Source organism: Clupea harengus, chromosome 6, assembly GCF_900700415.2.
Source record: "Clupea harengus chromosome 6, Ch_v2.0.2, whole genome shotgun sequence".
NCBI classification, from domain to species: Eukaryota; Metazoa; Chordata; class Actinopteri; order Clupeiformes; family Clupeidae; genus Clupea; species Clupea harengus.
This window is the reverse complement of record NC_045157.1, coordinates 29,507,362-29,528,543: the sequence shown is the minus strand read 5'-3', so window position 1 is coordinate 29,528,543 and position 21,182 is coordinate 29,507,362. Positions and strand designations below refer to the sequence as shown.

The following is a 21,182-nucleotide window of genomic DNA, read 5'->3' as shown; positions in this document are numbered from 1 at the left end:
AGTTTTAATTGATTGAATTCATTATTAGAAGGTACTAAAAGTAGATATTGTTGTACGCTTTCACCTGTATGAGTTTTTGTAGCATAGTTGGTAGAGCAGGGGGTCAACAACATTAAGACCATGGGCTCAATACCTATGAATGTATACATGCTGATAGAGATCAGGTATCTGCTATAGGTTTGCATCATCATTCACAGTATTACTTCTTACACTATTTCACATGTAGTAATCTTCCTAAAATATCATTATAACCCATAGGTAATCATTCATAAAGGCCTGACTTGGATCATTTGACATTGATTTCCATGTTGGTGCTATTCATAACTTTCCCTCTGAATGAGTTACTTTTTCCTATAAAGAAATTGTGATTGTGATTTCCCTACACAACAGTACTCAGATCACAAAACAATACAACAGGAAATGTTTTTTCATTAGCAGGACTCTGTTCTGAGTTACCTGATGTGCTGTAATGCCAATCACAAATGCATTGGACAGAATGGATATAGCCCAAACATGATAAATACCATGATGTACCAAAGTAAATGTAATTGCTGTGGTTTACCAGCAAATGTGAAATCACTTAAGGTGTCAGATGACTTTCTGAATGGTTAGGATGGCCGACATGGTGGCCACACCACGCTAGGGTTGAAGGCTTGTTTGAGGTGTATGAGGCCACACCATGCTAGGGTTGAAGGCTTGTTTGAGGTGTATGAGGCCACACCATGCTAGGGTTCAAGGCTTGTTTGAGGTGTATGAGGCCACACCATGCTAGGGTTGAAGGCTTGTTTGAGGTGTATGAGGACACACTTCCCTTCCAAATAAGTTGCGTTGGAAACCAAAACCACTGGGACTGATGCGCTCCACACTGCAACTGCTGTGTCCCTGACATGGATGAACTGAGAAGAACCACTGGGCGGTCTGATGGTTGGTCCAATCATTTTCAGCCCTTCTGTATATTACAGTAGTCTTATTGGTACCCTAATACTGGCCAATTACTGCTGTTCTTTTTTGTTTGTTTGTTTTTTTGACATAGGCTTATTCCTTATTATTCCAGAAACCGTAAAGGGTCATTTCATTCCAGATCACCTATGACCACCTATGACCCGCTCAGTTTTTCTCAATTTTGCATCATGTATACCTGTGCTCCAGATATGGGCACAGGCAAAGTTTCAGAGCCCAGTACCAAAAAATGATGGCAATTTGAATGAAGGTATCCTCATGCTAATGTTCCCTCTTGCACTGTCTAAACTGTGCTATAGCCTTTTTGGACAATGACAATGTAGAGGATATCAGGATGAAATGTTTTACTTTGACTCACTTCCGTTTGTAGAATCTGAATCTGAGATTTCAACAATCTTCAAACAATCACAAACATTCATACAATCTGAATTCGTTTTTCAGATAGCAAAAGGACTTCTCCAAATACATTGGAATTCTGAGCTGTGGTGAAGGCTTAAAATGATGCAAGAAATAATCTCACAAATACAAAGGGTGAAATGTCAGTGTTTGCAATTAGATAGATAGATAGATAGATAAATACTTTATTAATCCCATGGGGAAATTCTGGTGTTTTACAGCTCTCTCATATTTACAATAATTACAAACAATATATACAGACAATACAATACAAACAAACAATACAATACAGTTATGTACAGTGTAGGATGTAGAGTGTATAGTGCAAAACAGTGTAGTGTTATAGTTTTATGGCAGCTGGGACAAAGGACCTCCTGTGTCGCTCAGTCCGTGAACGTAGCGTGTTGAGCCGCCCGCTACGGAGGCTGCTGGACTTTCCTGCCAGGATATGGTGGAGGGGGTGGTTGACATTGCCCATGATGGCCAAGAGCTTGCTCCGCATCCGTCTCTCCACCACAGTCCCCAGTGAGTCCAGATTCAGCCCCACCACTGAGCCCGCCTTTCTGACCAGCCTGTCCAGCCGCCCAGTGTCCCTCTTAGACATGTTGCGTCCCAAGCAGTCTGCAGCATAGAAGAGCACGCTCGCCATAACTGATTGATAGAATATGAGCAGCATCTCCTTGCATACATCAAAGGACCTGAGTTTCCTCAGGAAGAACAACCTGCTCTGTCCCTTTTTGTAGAGTGCACCTGCGTTAGCCGACCAGTTCAGCTTGTCGTCCAGATGCACCCCCAGGAACTTGTAGGTCTGCACCACCGCGATGTCCTTGCCCTGGATGTTAATAGGCTGCAGATGTGGCTTAGACCTACGGTAGTCAATGACCAACTCCTTGGTCTTGCTGGTGTTAAGAAGAAGGCCATTCCTCTCGCTCCAGTTGCCGAAGGCTCTTATCAGGTCCCTGTACTCCCCTTCCTGCTCCTCCCTCACACACGGCACTATAGCCGTGTCGTCAGAATATTTCTGGACGTGACAGGACTCAGAGTTGTAGATGAAGTCTGACGTGTAGAGGGTGAACAGGAACGGAGCCAGCACAGTCCCCTGCGGAGCCCCAGTGCTGCTCACAACTATATCAGAGGCACAGCTCCCCAGTCTGACAAACTGCGGCCGTCCTGTCAGGTAGTTTTTAATCCAGGATGTAAAGAAGGGATCCACCACCATCCTTTAGAGCTTCTCTCCAAGTAAGAGAGGCTGGATGGTGTTAAAAGCGCTCGAAAAGTCGAAGAACATGATCCTCACATGACTTCCCGGCTCATCCAGGTAGGAGTAGGCCCGGTGGAGCAGGTAAAGAACAGCGTCATCCACCCCTACACTCTCCCGGTACCCGAACTGCAGGGGGTCAAGTGCATGTTCAGTCAGAGGTCTCAGGTGACGTAGAACCAGCCGCTCCAGTGTCTTCATGATGTGTGAAGTGAGGGCCACCGGTCTGTAGTCGTTGAGCACGGCCGGGCGCCCAGTCTTGGGTACCGGCACGAGACATGATGTTTTCCACAGAACCGGGACCCTCCCTGACTGTAGGCTCAGGTTGAAGAGCTCCTGAAGGGGTTCGGCAAGTTGGTCAGCACAGACCCTCAGCAGCCTCGGGCACACTTCATCCGGGCCGGCCGCCTTTCCCGCGTTCAATTTTTCCAGCTCCACCTTTACCTCGTCAGCTGTGAGGCACAGGGGGAGACTTGGTGGGGGAGGGGGCTCAGACGTGATGTTAGGGCTATAGCTGTGAGGAGGAGCTGGTGAAGGGGGGCAGGCTGTTGCTTGAGGAGAGGTGGGGGGGGGAAGGGGAGGGCTGATGATGATGAGGCCGCTGAGTCAAACCTGTTGTAAAAGTAGTTGAACTCATTGGCCTTGGTCACATCAGAGGCTGTCACCAGACTTTCCTTCTGCTTGTAGCCAGTGATGGTCTTCATTCCCCTCCACACCTCTCTGGTATTGTTGTGCTGCAGCTTCCTTTCCACCTTCTTTTTATAATCCTATTATTACCTAGCATGCTGAAGTTTTGCTTATATTTAGTTTACATGTATGTCTTTATCATACCCATATTTCAACTTTGAGGCTCAATGATTTCAATTGATATTATCTTTATTTTCAATCACATTATATTGCGATCAGTACAAACCTTGAGATTTCAAAGGACCACTTTTGTGTGGGGGAAAAAAAGAATGTTGTTATGTACCTACAGTACGTATGCTTCCACTATAGACACTTTATAGGTATGTTTGAGATTTGGAGTTATGGTGGAAATGCTACAGCACACTTTGGACAGTGCAAGAGTGAGTATTTCTGTGAGGGTACCTTAATTCAAATGACTTTCTATAATTCTATTTTTGTTAATTTTTGGTGTTTGGATGTGAAATTTGGCCTGTGCCCATATCTGGAGTGCAGGTATACATGCTAAAATGTTAAAAGGGTTATGTGGGAAATGTTTCAGATTTGAAGTGATTTGGCATGGACTGACTCTAAAGTGTGGGAACTGTTGACTTTAATAGTGAAAATGTTTTTTTTTTTACAGCAGGACTCTGGTTACTGTGAATATTATGCCATCTCAAATCATTGAATGCCATTATGCTACAGGTGAAAACTGAACAAGAGGTTCATTCTTGTCGATAGTTCAGCCAACACTCCACCGTCGTTCAGTAAGGACTTGCGTCATTTGTCTTGAAACGCACCCCAGGATGAGAGTTGCAAAGCGAGCCTCTCTATGCTGACATAGCAATTGTCTGCATTGCAGTTGTGGTTGACTCTGTGTGTGTCCATGTGGCTATGTTTGGGGCTGGGTGACGGGACCCAATCACAATTATGTTACGCTACTGATTTGAAGTCAAACATACATGCAGTAAAATACTTTTGTACTTGAAGTCAAAGCACAACTGAGGCATTTCTCCACAAAGAACCATTTATTCTTTACACATTTACCAAAAAAATCACGGCTTATTGAAAGGACACAGAAAGATAGAGAAAGAGACAGATGTAGCGAAGATTAATACTCAGTGCATGGCACATCATTCTCAGGGAAAACGACTCACTGTGAGTCTGTAGCTCTTCTTCTCCGACGCCAACAAGGAAGGAAGAGCTCAGGAATATTCAATGGTGAAAGTTGGCCAGCCAACTTGAGCCTACGTACTTTGGAATATGGAACAGGGAATAAATCAACCTTTGCTACAATGTGTGAGAAACCATACTTTTTTGTTTTCAATTTTGCAGAACAGTTCTTAATTGAGAAAGAGCAGTATCAGCACTGAAAATCTGTGTTGAACCAGTTGACAAGAGAAGTTTATTTATAAACATCACAAATTAATATAGTGGTGTCCTCACTTAAAAAAATTAAGGAGTTAACAAAGAAATCAACATTTATAAAACAAAATTACCAATACCATTTCAACCTTTAAAAAACCTATATGTCTAGTATGCATGCCATTGTACTATGCTGCTTATTTAATCATGAAAGTTCAAAAATTTAGTAGGTTGGGAAGTGACATTTCTACAACAGCAGAGCCTCTATGTGACATTGTAAGAGAGTGTATGTGTATGCATGTATGCCAATGTGTATGCGTGTGTGTGTTACTGAGCGAATCTAATTGTGTGCTTGCCAGCGTGCATGTGTGTGTGTGCTTATATGCTTTTTGAGTGAAAGAAGGGACCTAAATTCATTTGACATCATCCAGACCATGCAGAAAATCTGCGACTTCATCCTGTGTGCCTTCAGTTGTGTTTGTCGAGATGTGTCTTTTTAATGGCGCCCTCCATTGTCATGTCACCCTCTGATGTCCTTGCATTGCCATTTCCAGTTCTGTCATGGCTCTTCTGTAAAAGGGTTCAAACCAAACAATTACACTCTTTATGGTGTCCATGTGAAGAGCAGCAGCTCTGTTCTAGGGCTAGTTTTCAAAAAAAGATATGTCAGCATTGCCACAAAAACAAGCAATACGTATTTTTAGGGATCTGTATGGTTTTTGTAAGGCAAAATGAAGATTAGCCATCACATGCTATACTGATTGATTGGAGCATTCATTTCAACAGCTTAGTCAGCCCATATGACAGTGTGAACACCACATTTATTTCCCTAGGTTTCAGAGACAGGCTATAAAAAAATATGAAGACGGTTCACCGAGTGAGACCTCATTACGCTAGCATATGCTAATCACACGTAACACAAAAAAGAAAGTACGGACCGCAGAACATTATTCCACCTATCCCAGTAGGTTGGCTTCTCAGGTGACTGGCTCTGCACACTTCCTAAACTCTGTGGCTTTGTCCTGAGGGCAGGCGATCAGCTCTAGTGTGAAATCCAATATCCTCCTAAGGACTTGATAAGGCCAGTGTACTCAGGGGGGGTTTACAAGCCGTTTCATTTCCACAATCCTCTGTGTGAATGCATTAATATCTCCATTTAAAAGGCTGGAAACAAATGGCCAGAAATGTGCACAGAAGCCTGAGAACAGGAGAGTAGCTGAGAACAGGACTATGGTCACACTAATGCGGGGGACTGAGCAGAGGAACTTGTCAAGAGACTGTTAGCAGAGATTAACACTTCATGGGAGCGTGGTACTTATTGCTGAATAGTGAAATGCTGGTCTTAAGACCAGAGCCTCAGGGAAATCAATCAGAGCTAACGTCGCTCTTTGTCTCTACAGATGCCGAACCAAAAGGACCAGTAGATTCTCTGTTAGCGTGGCATGTACTGTGAGATCATGTGACATTACTCGTATGGGGACACTGAAGCTCACCTGGGTGTGGCCTGTAATCTTTTTGGTCTCCACAGATACCCTCTCAGTCTGGTTCTGGAAACACTTTCCGTCAACCTACAATGAACGGGAAAATAGTCTTGGTTAGAAGGACAGAATTAAAAATATCTTGTATTATATAATAATCACTTCAGGTGCCAGCACATAGATTTTAATGGTGCCTTTCTTTTGGATGCCATAAACTCTGGATCATTATCTCCTCACTCCCAAGAAATTATCTCGCTCCATTTTATGTCTCAACATGCACTGCACTCAAACTGTCTGTCTCTCCCTCTCTATCTCTCTTTTTCTCTTCCTCTCTCTCTCTCTTTCTCTCTATCTCCTTAATATGTCTCTCTTCTCACTCTCACACTGTGAGTGTGTGTGTGTGTGTGTGTGTGTGTGTGTGTGTGTGTGTGTGTGTGTGTGTGTGTGTGTGTGTGTGTGTGTGTGTGTGTGTATGTGTGTGTGTTGGTTTAGCGCTTAATCTGCATAAAGCAATGATCCATAAAAGGTCTATGCTGCACACATAGCAGGAACCTTTCCAAAAAAGCACAGATTACGATATGATGATTAGGCTGCTTTGCATTTAAAACAGATTCATGGAGATGCTTGAGGGGGGGGGGGGTATTCACTTAAACATGTTTATAAGAGTCTTGTTTGTGCAGTAGTAAACACAGGAAACACGGGATATAAAATCATGAGAAAAGGAATTCACTGTAGATTGGAAGTGTGGGCAAAATTGACGCGAGACACTTGGAAAGAGTGTAATTGCTTCCTATTGGGACTGCCTGCTGAGATACATGCTGAGTTTGGATTGTTAATGCACAGTTCTTTGAGAGAAGAAAATACACTAAGGACACAGTCAGGAATCTTGGCGAATCGATGGCAGAAACACACATGCGTACACAAAGTATCTCCGGGACTGCAGTCGCACAATGGCACATTTTAGGAGTCCTTTGTGTCCTGGTCCACACCTCTCGTGGCTCCCAAGTACAGAAGGAGATAAAAAAGGAAATTGTGTCTGTCTTCCTACCAGCTCACATAAAAAATATGCAAAATAGAAAGAGTGTTCTTGAACAATATACCACAAGTGTGAATATAATTTTAAACTGTCTCATCTAATCTAGGAACGCAAGCCTCTCTCCTACAGCAATGGGACTTCCTCCTTCAAATCCCTGCCAAAATGATATCATCAATAATACCATGAGAGTGAACATTGTTTTTGGCACATTTTCATTAAGGGACAATCTTTCTGACATGTTGTTCGTGGACGGTGATTTTCTCACTAGATGTGATTCCTCTGGAGGCTGTTCTCTTTATCTCTTCCTCCCTACCCATCTATCTCTTCCCCCCATCCTCCCCATCTCTTCCGCCCCCCCCCCCCCCCCCCCTCATTTCTATTAGTGTTATTGATAACCACACGTCAAGAAGGTCCCACCGCACCCAACTCCTTTCCTTTTTTTTCTCCCTGATGTACTGAATCTTGACAAAGGTCTCCCTGTGGTCTCCTAGGAGGGAGGCAATGGCCGTACACATACAGTAAGAGTTACTAGGAGAGCAGCTGCATGTTGGTTGGTTTTATGGTTGGTTGGTTGTTTGCTTAGTAATGAGGCTAATACAATGAACATTATCCAGTGAAACAAGATCCTGCCTTTTTCTCAGATCACTCCAAAAATCCACACTAGTAAGTCAAGGAGAACAATAAGGTGTGTGTTCGGATTGAGAAACAATGGGCTATTAGCATTGGGTTTGCATACTTCAAATCAAGCACCTGCCTTTGCACCCAATATTGTTGGTTGGTTGATAATGAGACTGTTAAGAATTAGTAATATCTAATACTGACAACAAACAATTATTGCTTTCAACTGACAATCCCTGAACAATACAGTACACCATGTGTAATAAATTATGTTTTACATGAATCATTTGCCAGATTAATTAATGACAGCTACAGACATGACTAAATTGCACTTTTTAGGTATACTGAAAATATGTAGTTGTGGAAGTAAGGCCATGAGTTGGGCAGGTTTGACTTCTCTGACCTTGTCTCAGACACTGAGACATTTTGTCTTTCACTGAGAGTTTCAAATCTAGCTGCAAATGCTGTATTATTAATCTTCACTTTTAATAAAATATTATGTATAAAACGCGTGATCTGTGTGTGTGCCGTGTCCTCTAGCAGATGGTCAAGTGTGAATAGACTAAACTACAGCTCTTTCTGCTTAAGAGTTTCTACTTGTTATCACTGCCTAAAGGGCTACGGTCTTTAGCCACCTTGCAACAACCCACTGATTAAAACAGAGGAATCCATTCAGTGGAGACCCAAGCCAATATATTATTTAACTCAGTCAATTAAGCACGGGATGGAAATGAGTATCAGTGTACACACGGTCCCTTTCCGGAACACCAATGCATACTATCTCTAAGATACCTTCTGACCACACTTCAGCTCTACCTGTGGACTAAAGATTACTCGAGGTAAAGGGCAGGACTAATATAGCCGGAGCACTCTCTGAATGGATGACATTTTGGGTAGGGTTCCTGATAGACTTTAATGCTCCAGTGACAAAGGGATGCACTGAAGCTCAATGAACAGATTTGCCGCTACATTTGGGCCGGAGGGTCAGGGATTGGCTATTAGAATGGAATTGCACTAAAGATTTACCTTTACCACCTGGCAGTCCTTGACTCCTGGGCTATCTCTCCTCATTACCTCAGTGTTCACAGACGATTTACTTGTTGTAGTGATTCTGGGAACTTTTGGGATATCCTGTGACAGGGAAAAGAGCGGAAAGGATGATTTAGTATTTTGTGGAGAATACCCCCATTTTAAGAAGCTCCTGCTTACACCTAAACCCTCAAACACTGTCAGAATTGATTTGGACAAAACAGAATGACATGGCCATATAATACGTGAGGGTGTGAGACAAATCAATCTTTGTTGAATCGTTTGCTTAATTAACCAGTACAGCTGCAGTAATAATATTCGTTGTTTCCTTGGCTGCCAACACTTGACGCCAAAAACTCCGGTTGGAACTGTTTTTCGGGGCAGAGAATGGATAAACAAAATCAAAATGAATGAAAGAAAGCACAATCTGGTGTCTTCAAACTCAATTAGTCTGCAGTAGAAAAGCAATATGGCACTCGTGTTCGTGGGCTTGGTGCAGGATATCCTTTACGGCTGTGAGTACCTGCAGGCCTACGGCCGAATCCCAACCGCGAGGATATCCTTTACGGCTGTGAGTACCTGCAGGCCTACGGCCGAATCACAACCGCGAGGATATCCTTTACGGCTGTGAGTACCTGCAGGCCTACGGCCGAATCCCAACCGCGAGGATATCCTTTACGGCTGTGATTACCTGCAGGCCTACGGCCGAATCCCAACCGCGAGGATATCCTTTACGGCTGTGAGTACCTGCAGGCCTACGGCCGAATCACAACCGCGAGGATATCCTTTACGGCTGTGATTACCTGCAGGCCTACGGCCGAATCACAACCGCGAGGATATCCTTTACGGCTGTGATTACCTACGGCCGAATCACAACCGCGAGGATATCCTTTACGGCTGTGAGTACCTGCAGGCCTACGGCCGAATCACAACCGCGAGGATATCCTTTACGGCTGTGAGTACCTGCAGGCCTACGGCCGAATCACAACCGCGAGGATATCCTTTACGGCTGTGATTACCTGCAGGCCTACGGCCGAATCACAACCGCGAGGATATCCTTTACCAACCCTACTCTCACTCATGATATGTTGCTTTAATATTCACCCAACCCCAAACAAGTGTTGTTGAAATATTTACAAATATGTTTCTTTAATATACATCATACATACATACATACATCATATACAGTAAAATAAGAAAAGTATTTTGGGCCGTAGTCAAATCAGCATGCTAGTGTACCAAAGGACTTGCCACCTCTCAAGGCCTGTTAAATATGAAGATGGCTGATCCCTCAAACCCCCACTAATGAATCTTTCACTAGCCGGGAATTCTGTGCGGAGGCAGCGGTGTTATCGCTAGTGTCTGCTGGAGCTTAGTGCCTATTACGCACACAAACAGAAGATGAGCATGGCGCTGAATGGGGCTTGGTATGAGCACAAATAACCCAAAAGCTCATCCACTTTCAAATCCAAAGACACAAAGAGGATTTTCACTTATAACCACCACCAGCAACTAAATATGTAGTTTTCTTGCAGACCATGAAAATTGATTGCAAGCTTTAGAGTTTGTTGGGGAGTCAATGGTGGTTTGCTACAATACATTATCCTAGCAAATAAAATAAAAATAAATGTTTTACAGATAATCAAGTCCAGAAAATGGTTGATTTATTGGAGTTTTTAAAGTTGGGAATATCACTTTTCAGAATATTTGGTTCTGAAAAAATACGGTAGGTAAATAATTGCAAGGATAATTGCCATCACAATATTTTCCTGATGCTTGTAGCTCTGTATCTACTGCAAGCACAATGCTTAATCATTTGTCGCAGTGTAGTTCACAGTAAGTAAATATAACCATGAGGAGGTAATAATGAATGCTGATTCTACAAAGGCACACACTGCTCATCACACCACTGTGTCTAACTGCTGCAGTTCGAGTTGGATTTAAAATAAACACAGAGACTGTGTATGTAGCAAGGCCTGGTTACTAAAAAGGCCTATTTCAAGTTTTGAGAGTTTAGTATTTATCTGTATTTAACACTTAGGGAAATTAACACTCGATAACCATTTAGCTTCCCAGTATGTTTCAGATCTGCTATGAAATGATAACATCATTGATAGGTTCACGTATTGTCATTTATTGTCATATTGTCATTTAAAAATCTGAATCACATTGGGTACCAAAATGTATATAAATACATTGTAGGTAATGCATTGTAGGCTAGCTAACAATATGTCAGTTATTCTTAGATTTTACTGTTTGGCTTGTATTTGGCAGAAATCATGTAAATCAAGAATAGCTACCAATGTTATCTACAGATAGATGGCCTAGGTGCAATAGTATGTGTATGTGTACATCCATTTATTAAGTGATGTGTGCATCTTGTTTATGTGGAAATTTAAATGAGATGAAAGTTATTCCCTTGGTGCTGAAAGTTTTGAATTCCATGAACCCATAGAGCCACACAGGCTGTGAACACTCTACAGACTGCAATCTCTAGTTGATGAAATAGCTTTAAATGAGCCGCAAAATCTGCTTCCAAAGTAGATGACAATGCATTATGAATATATAGTTTGCCCACTGACACTAACTGAAAACTGAAAGCTTCTCCTAGCTTGCTTCAAGTGATGGGAGACATTCATATTGACAGACAAGAGCAACAGTAATGTATCTGACGGAGACCATCTCCAATTCATTAAGAAGACCATCACAGTGGGAACATGAGGGTACAGCAATTCCTGGCGGAGACGCGCATGAGCTATTTGAATTCTAATCAAGTGAGTTGTAAAACAGAAAGAAACACCAGAATCTCAATTTCTTTAATATTAACCAGCAACATTTTTCAGTTGAACTAGCATATCTTCTTTTCAGTTCACTGCTCTTGAAAGCAAAAGCTAGCGAAATCACGCACTGCTGTGATGAGGTCATCCTCCCTTGTGAGTATATGCTTTGTCTGCTCTTCCTCCTGTGCAGATAGTAACTCGATACCATGAATGGCACCATAAGATAGCTTTTATGCAGCTATTTGATGTTTCTTGATATTGTTCAGGAGACATATCCGGGTTATGGACAGGACTACTGGAGTATAATGAAAAATAACTGCAGTGTCCTCTGGGTAGCTCATAACGTCAGGGCTCTCAGCAAGCCATCTCACAGAGGCAGAATGCATTCTGACTGCATCACAGAGGGAAAAGCCTCTTACATACTGATTCCCTCACAAAGAGCAGTGTGAGCGGTGAAACACTGCAGTGTCTGTCATCAGCTTGATTAGTCCAATATCACTGTGATAGCCTTTGTAGAGGATCTATCGTAAAAGTATGTACTTCATCTAAAATGACTGTTCATTTCTAAAGGCACAGCATGAAATGAATAAAGAAACCCATTTTTTTTTTCAGATAAAGGATGTGTTGGGAGGAAAAGAGCTCCTCTCTCATTTGATCAACATAATCAAACGTGTCAATTAGCAGGTGTTTAGTGGAGGCTTCCTGTCTCTTTCATGGTGTGTCTGCAGAGGACACTTCTGTTTGTCATTGTCCATGCTGATTGGGTGTTCCATTCAGTACGCTTCCACTGTCCACTTCCTCGTCGTTTCTCTGTACATGTTCATGAAGAGCTTTAGTAAACCTCTACAAAAGTAATTTACTCAAATGTTCTTGAGAAACTGTCAAGGACAACGAAATCATCATGTGACTTGGAGCACTACTCCAGCACATTATTCACTCAAAGGCCCAACATGGGAGTGGGGGAAGACGATGCTGACCTATGCCACACAATTACGTGATCCCTTTATTGTTGGATTCACGCAAGTCTGTGTGGCTAGCTGTTGAATTATAGTATGTTAATTCAGCCGCAATGCAAATTTGACTGGCAATACATTTTTCTTTGTCCAAAGCTGCAAACACTTAATAGACACATGTTACTGCAGAACCTCACCAATTCCCCTTGAAATTCCTTTCAAAACCATATACGCACAAACCTAAACAGAACATGCACGCTAACGCTTCTCTGAGCAAACATTAAAACAAATGGTTCGTGAAAACAGAAAATTTCACATCATACACAATAGATTTGTTGTATAACAGAAAAAAGTCTCACAAGTCTTGCTGAACGGCATAACCCCAAAATAAGATCATGTTTTATTTGCCTGGCAAGCACATTAGCATTAACACATTCTGCAGACTGTGTAATGAGGACTGCACTCAGTGCCTTGCTACACGGGCAAGTCTAGCCCGGTCCCAGTGGGGCTAGGTAACAGTGATGTACACGGCCTGCTTGAGAGATATTTCACAAGTAAGTAAGCATGTGTCAGGTTGGGGGGCACCTTACCTTTGCGTGTGGCTGCTGAAAAGTGACTCTGGAGCTGTTGATCAGCGGAGCGTACCTAAACAGGTGAGCGGGGGTAGCAGGGAATCTGTGTCCATTGGTTGTCTGGCTGTGCAGAACAGAGGAGAAGCAGAGATGCACTGTGTTCTTCAGGGCTTTGAGCTGCGACTCCTGGAGACAGCACAGGGACATATGTGAAAAGTGATTGCAATGGTCCATTCTCCTAGTGGTCCCTGCGGTGGGATAACCTCCTTCCTTGTAGGGACATGCTCACTGTCTAGCCAGGAATAAGGGCCCAAGGTGGGGCAAGCAGCATGCAGATGAGAGAGGGAAAGGGCAACTTAATTTACAGAAACACTTTAATTGTCCTTACCTTGTCCAGCGCTGCTTTCTCCAGCTCCTCTTTGGCTACCAGTAGCTTGTTTTCCAAGTCCATTAGCTGTTGACCCTGAAAGAACGACACATTGCTGACACCACTGAACCTCAGACATTTTCCCTCAGTATATTGTGCTCTAACAAGCAAATGGCATGGCTTTTTCCCCAGCTACATAATTGATATAATGAGACATATGCTTGCAAGCATATGACCATTTGTAAGACCACAAAAGAAATAATATGCAGTCTTGTTCGGCATATAATTATAGAAAAGTGAATGTATTATAGAAATGTTGTATTATTTCCTGTATTCTTCCACCACTGTACATTCCTTGACAATTATCACTTAATGGTTTGAGTTGGCTGAGAGCTAGATGGATACGGAGCTATTGGTCTAGAAAGAGGAGGCTGCAGTGATCCAAAAAAGGTGATATTTGAACGAGCTATTTAAGATTTTGAGCTTGGCCAGCAAAAAATAATAATCAAAAAAGAAATCAAAAACAAAGCTGTGCAAGCTCCATGACATATGACCAATGGATATCAATATCCTCATTACACATGATCAGTTTAGCCATCTGACCTACACTAGAACCCACACACATTAGTCATTTTAGCGAACTGCCTAGTACTACCAGAGCAGGGGCGTCCCTCTCTACCTTCAAGAAGCTTTTGAAGACCCAACTCTTCAGAGAGCATCTCCCTTCCTAACTGGCACCTTGACTAGTGCTTAACTTGCACTTCAGCAGTTACATTCCTGCACTTCTTTTTCCTTTCTAGGTCGTTTTTCTATTTCTTATGTAAAGTAGTATTTATTGTTACAACAGGTTTTTTATTGCTCTTAGCTTGACTGTTCTCTCCCTTGTACGTCGCTTTGGACAAAAGCGTCTGCTAAATATAAATGTAAACTCTCACTGTAGTAATGTGTAGTGATGTATTTTTTTTTTCAAATAAACACCACACTTTTTTGTGATCGTTTTCTTTTTCATTTGAACCAACAAAACATGAACACAGCAAAATAGTACTCATTGCTTTGTCAAAAGTACCTAGTTCACAGAAGGGACTACTTAGAAATGTAAACAATATGTGATGCAGTATGCCTTTTCACAGTTCATTAAACTGTATTACTTCTGCACCATATTTTGGTAACTTTCTCAAGATTTGCTGTAAAATCCAATGAACATTCTCAGCAGTGTCCTCATTTTCCAAATGCAGTTGTCTTTAAAGCCACCACCACTGTTTTACATGATTCTGAAGTGCACTACATGCTCATGGCAAGTTAGCAGTAGCAGCAAATGAACAGAGTCTCCACATGCAGTAGATTCTTAACTTGTCATGGGCTACAGGAACACAAGTGACATCACATATCAATGTTTTGAAACACAAATGGGAGCTAAAGCAGGTCTGGGCTCTCTGTGCCTTCTGTGAGATCACTGAACACAGCCTCTTGAAATGGCTCCTCTGTACTTGAAAGGGAACTGATACTATTAAGACTCAGATGGTCTTTAATCATGAGCCCAAAAGCTAGCGGGTGATCTTTCCACAACAATTCCAAATTGAAAGGCAGACGTATATTCAGTGTCCCTTAAACCAAATTACTTTAAAACAAAGCCAAGTGATTATGGATATTGTTGCTTGAACAAAGGCTTTTTTTTTTCTCAGAGGCAATTTTTATAATTTGAAACGTAACAAATACATGGCCTTTGTCCATTTATGACCAGGGCCAGTACCAGGCTTTTCCTCTGGCTCCAGCACAGGTGAATAGACTTGGTCTTCTGTTTCCATCAGGAGTTGTGCTATTGGAGATATTCGCAAAACAGAGAACATCATCGCTAGAAACTTCTGAATAGTGCTCAGGAACGGCCGCACAAATGCACACAGAAGAAATTGAAATGACTCATGAAACATGAAATTGTTGGAAATTGTTTGATTTATCCATACGCAGTTTTTTCGTTGCTAGGCAACCTAAACTGACGCCACTTATCTGTTAAATTTCTCTGGTCCCTCTCCAGGACCGGACTGAGGTTTGAGGTTTTGGCCATGGCCCTGCTCCCGCCTCAGACATGGACACAAAAAAGGCTTTTCCCAGACACTGGGATTTTACCCTAATGTGGAAATGCGCCAACAGTGAACAAATAAAGGTCCTTTCTTTCGAAAATGACCTGACAGACCATATTTGAAAAGAGAGTTGATTTCCAGTTTTCACACAAACTGAGATAACAATATTACAAATGATGTTGTCTTTTTCTTTAAACAGCGTCACCTTTGGACCTGGGGCTGGACAACCAAAACCTGTATTTAAGCACGAAACACATATCACACCAACAGCGTCACCTTTGGACCTGGGGCTGAACAACCAAAACCTGTATTTAAGCACGAAACACATATCACACCAACAGCGTCACCTTTGGACCTGGGGCTGAACAACCAAAACCTGTATTTAAGCACGAAACACATATCACACCAACAGCGTCACCTTTGGACCTGGGGCTGGACAACCAAAACCTGTATTTAAGCACGAAACACATATCACACCAACAGCGTCACCTTTGGACCTGGGGCTGGACAACCAAAACCTGTATTTAAGCACGAAACACATATCACACCAACAGCGTCACCTTTGGACCTGGGGCTGGACAACCAAAACCTGTATTTAAGCACGAAACACATATCACACCAACAGCGTCACCTTTGGACCTGGGGCTGGACAACCAAAACCTGTATTTAAGCACGAAACACATATCACACCAACAGCGTCACCTTTGGACCTGGGGCTGGACAACCAAAACCTGTATTTAAGCATGAAACACATATCACACCAACAGCGTCACCTTTGGACCTGGGGCTGGACAACCAAAACCTGTATTTAAGCATGAAACACATATCACACCAACAGCGTCACCTTTGGACCTGGGGCTGGACAACCAAAACCTGTATTTAAGCATGAAACACATATCACACCAGTAGTGGATGTTCTAGTGGTAAGCCTCTCGTCTTCACGTCAAAGAGCACCCATTTCAACCGTGTATCTCTGGAAGAAGGTAAGAGGCAGCCTGGGCTGTATTACATCTGACTGCCTCCCTAATGCCAAACCATATGCATGTACCACTGCACTCCCATACCTCAGCACATTTACAGCTCGTGTCATCATTAATGGAATGAATTCCATTATTAATTTCAAGTGCATGGCCAGTATGTTTTACTGTCCACAAAGCAGAAATAGATCATTCCACTGGTGTGATGCTCATGAAAATGAATTATAGATGAATAACAACTCATGACTGTTACAGAGAGGTTTGCGAGTGAAGGGCTGCACCAAGGTTAATCAGCCCAGATTATCAAAGTGTAAATACCCCCCCTGTCAATAAGAATGAATATTGATCCAGCTGAAATTCCGTGGTAAACACTATTGGTGAAAAGATTGATGGGTTTCCAGGCAGTTTGCCCTGTCAAGGCCCTGAGGTCACAGATATGCTCTTTTAACGCCCAAATGTCTCCATATTATGTTTGAACACTAATATCACATGATGTGCCAGGTCTAAAGGTTCATGCGTTGATATGAAAAGCCACTGTGGCAGAAATATCCACTGACATTTTCCTGTCTGCGTTTGGAAAGTTTGGAAAGGTCGTCTGCATGTGCCAATAAATGCCAATGATCATTATACATATTCCCATATGCAAAACCCTTTCACAAAGGTCAGGTTTCTCAACTAGAGTAATCTCATTCCTCCAACACTTTTTTATTTTAATTTGGTTGGTTTCAGTGGTTAATGACTGTTGTTTTGTCAACTTTTGTCAACATCGTCTGCTCCTGCATCTGTTCAGAGTGACTTAATGAAGAAGAGTGTAAGAACCTGAAAATAACTCCAATGCATGTTGTACAGACTTGAGATCTTTAAGTTAATGAAAAGGCTTTTTATAAAGCCTCTCAGAAAATCTGTCATAAGCAGTTAGTATTGAAGACATGCAATAATTGAATGCCAGTCGATCTTGTTAGGAAAAGAAAATGGAAAACCAACATATGTTACTTCTGTCAAGCCCTTTTCAAGTAGAGCTACTAAAATTCTACTGTGCAGTACCCCATAGCAGTGTCCCTGCGTTCAGTTTCTTAAAGGGGAGGAGCCCGTGTCAGGGGAGTAACTGCCAATGCCTCCCATTTTAGAAAGGCTGTAAAATAAAGCTGTGTTATACTGTGTGGTGAAGAAAACAGCAGTGCAAATTGGATAGGATGACATGTTGAGGCTCCCGGTGCATAGGCCTCTCCCTCAAGGCAGCAAGTCAATGATCTGAGACTCAATTAAGCGGGAGGCCTGTGTGGAATCACCTTTTGAAGGTGGACTGAAGCACCAGTTTACCTCTGTTAAGGGCCAATAATGAGGAATCTTTTTTTGGTTGATGCTTACCTTGAAAATTAAATCCTTTTTGCCGTACCTCAGCTCTTTCAGCTGTGCTTGGATTTTTTTGGACTGCAAAAAGAAGATAAGGAAATGTGCGTTAGCTTATTCAAATAGTGAAATTGGTTTTTGATCACGTAGTGGGATTTTTTGAGCCGCGGCAGAGGACTCCTTTGTGGACGCTTGCTGGGCAAAGCTTCAGCTCAAAGGAGAGACCTTCACAAAACGGTGAAATATAAAAATCTTCCCTTCAGTGAACTGCAAGGCCCACACAATAATGCAGTCATGCACTGGCTGCCTGCCCACTGAATAAACGCTCAATCCCACTCCCATGGCTGGCCTGCCACACACACACACACACATACACACCAAACACACACATACACACAAACCTCATACACCTAATGGTGTGTAAAGACAAATCCCCCTCCCCCGCGAAAAAATAATGGTATTGTACCTATAAGTACATAACCACATTGCAAACAATAGGGATTAACATACATAGACAAATAAAGGGTGTTTACAATAGTAATCAAAATAAGAAGCCATTTTGCATGCTTTTTAGCTATTTGTATGATGTTCACTGATGCACTGAGTTATAATAAGATAATCTATAAACCTTGTGCGTGTGTGTCTGTGTGTGTGTGTTTGTTAGTGTGTGTGTGTGTGTGAGAGAGAGATAGAGACAGAGAGAGAGAGAGAGAGAGAGAGAGAGAGAGAGAGAGAGAGAGAAAGTAAATCCTGTACAGTGAATGGGTAACTTGCCTCCTCTGCATGGATGTCACAGAGCTTGTTGCCGGACATAAGTTTGTTCTTCAGGCTTTTGTTCTGTGAAAAAAATATGAAAAACGTGAAGATGTACTCTAGAGTAGAGATTGATGTTTGCACTGTTGAACAGATAATCTTTTTATGGTCTGAAAAACTGGAATAGAAGACTCCTGCTCTGCTGTTGTGCTCAGTGACAAACACAGTTCTTCTGGAGTAAGCCTATTATGACTCCTCAAGGTGACCTAGGTGCGGCACTCTTCCCTCAGCGATAGGAAGCAAATGAGAATGGAGGCTTGTCTGAAGATGGAGTGACGCGCCTCACAGAACACTGCCACAAAATGGCTCCGTTTTTCCAGGTTTTATCTCTACCTATTCTTAATGTTCTTTTTTATAAACAGAACCTTTAGTGAGAGGGCAGAGAGCGGTTCTGTCAGGATGCCAGTTATTTGTTGCCATGGACAAAAGCAAATGCATCAATTCTGTTTCTACGGATACAGGCAACACTGAAAAAAAGACTTTGCTTTCTTTGACTTTAATTTGTTTTGTTTTTGTATATTTGCCAGGAGCTTGCTGTATGGGTTCCATGGGGCAGAACTCAAACCCATGACGCTGATGCCACCAGCAACACCATTCTCTGCTTCTCTTTTCTTTTCTTTTGTTCTCTTCTCTTCTGCTCTTTTCTTCTGCTCTTCTCTGCTCTTTTCTTCTCTATTCTATCTCTTTTTTTCTTCAGATATGCACACATGTGCACACACACACACACACACACACACACACACACACACACACACACGCACACACACACACACGCGCACACACACACACGCACACAGGGTTAATGAGGTGGAATAGCAGTGCAATGTGACTCAATGAGGCGGAATTGGCTTGGAATCAAGTCCAGACACTTGCATCTCCTCCTCTTTCTAAATAAGGGCTATCCTCTGTGCCAGCTGCCATTAAGAGTGACATGTGGCCAACCCAGAACAGACCCTGAGTGAAAATGAGATCCATCCAAGCAGATATGTCATTGTACTGTGACTTATGCTCAAAGTGCCAACTTTCTTGCAATGCTCCAGTATGGCTGATGGGAGCTCTGTAGGCCATGGCACCGCGTCAGATAAGGCCTTCCAAAGACTTTGCAGCCACACAAGATTAGAGCCAGAATGTTTGCAGGGCAGACATGTGAGCCTAAAAGAGCATTTCATAGCAGAATATATGACATATTGACACTCCCTTTGGTACAATTTAGGATGGAACACCAAGGGATTGTAAGCCAAGCATGCTTTAGAATTCATAGTTCCCCAAATTGTTGCAATTGTGTCAATGAAGCACGATGGTTTATTGTAACATGGTGGCCTTTGTGGAGGTGATTTTCATGGTGGTTGGCTCCCCCCCCCCCCCCCCCCCCCCCCCCCCCCCGCCCCCTCACTACTGTGCATAACAGTCCTCTAACAAACCCTTGTTAAAGGGTGCCCTTCAAATCTGGGATACTGTACATAATATGGTAAACCCTGTGGTAAAATATAATGTGTGAAGACACGTACCTCCTGCTGCAGGTCCTTAATTATCTTGGTCTTCTTCTCCATTTCCATCTTAAGGAACTTGATCTGCAAAAAAGGAGAATTTGCCTGTCAGCTATCTCATAAAATGAACATAGATAGCTTTGTAACATCAATATTTTCCATTTGATTTAGGATTATAAATCATGAAAAGGGCTATAACATGAACAGACCTGCAGGATTTGATTCAGGCTACCTTGACATAAAGGATTTGCACAGCATATACCTGCATCAGCACTCTTCAATTAAATATTTTCTAAGAAAAGAAAAGTATCCAAGTAATTGCCCAAAACATGCCCAAACAATAAGCAAACACATAATAGTCTCCCAGGTTGCTTGGAAGATATTAGCTTTTTGTTTTATAACTTTTCAGGTAATGATAAAGTAATTGAACTCAGTGTTCGGCAAGAAAATGCAACAGGACCATTCCTGAATGCGGTTTAATGTCATGAGAGAAAATGTCCACAAACAATGTGGTGTGTTTCTAAAAATGAACATGATCTGCAGTGTTTACCTTCCCGCAGGGCAAATGCAGCACCAATCAAACCGTGTTTTCTACCGTTGGTCCTTATATTGAATTCGCAGAGCTCAGTCTGAAATGTCAAACACCCTCAATTCTCATTCCACTCTTCCGCCTCAAGCAGTGGCCGCCACCATGGGGAAAAAATGCATCTAATTGCAAGCTAGAGAACAACATGTGTGTGTGTATCCAGTAATGCCCTGCACAGGGGCTAGTTTTACTGTAATTGACTCACAGGTAATTATAGATTCAGCTAAGGGTATCTGCACACAGTAGACCAATATTACTGTGTTGTTTAAGCTAGCATACAAACACAAATGTGCAAATATTGCGATAATGCATTTGTATGTCAGCCCTTTGAATACTACTCAGTAGAGGGTCCTAATGCATACATACATTACTCAGACTGTTCTGAACATATGTCTGCACCAGACACAGGAGACAGA

The 21,182-nt window shown here is 42.4% G+C and overlaps 1 protein-coding gene across 1 annotated transcript in view; it reads right to left on the bottom strand.

Moving 5' to 3' along the window:
• Nucleotides 1–4,290: 4,290 nt before the first annotated feature.
• Nucleotides 4,291–21,182, bottom strand: part of luzp2 (leucine zipper protein 2) — a 76,017-nt gene continuing 59,125 nt past the window's right edge. Inside the window, exons 5-12 of the mRNA XM_031569693.2 lie at nucleotides 20,202–20,264; nucleotides 18,655–18,717; nucleotides 17,899–17,961; nucleotides 13,497–13,571; nucleotides 13,127–13,294; nucleotides 8,801–8,905; nucleotides 6,136–6,210; nucleotides 4,291–5,212 (exon numbers count right to left, since the gene is read on the bottom strand). Coding sequence (XP_031425553.1) covers nucleotides 5,111–5,212; nucleotides 6,136–6,210; nucleotides 8,801–8,905; nucleotides 13,127–13,294; nucleotides 13,497–13,571; nucleotides 17,899–17,961; nucleotides 18,655–18,717; nucleotides 20,202–20,264 — 714 coding nt within the window. The 3' untranslated portion in view covers nucleotides 4,291–5,110. The remainder of the gene's footprint in view (nucleotides 5,213–6,135; nucleotides 6,211–8,800; nucleotides 8,906–13,126; nucleotides 13,295–13,496; nucleotides 13,572–17,898; nucleotides 17,962–18,654; nucleotides 18,718–20,201; nucleotides 20,265–21,182) is intronic.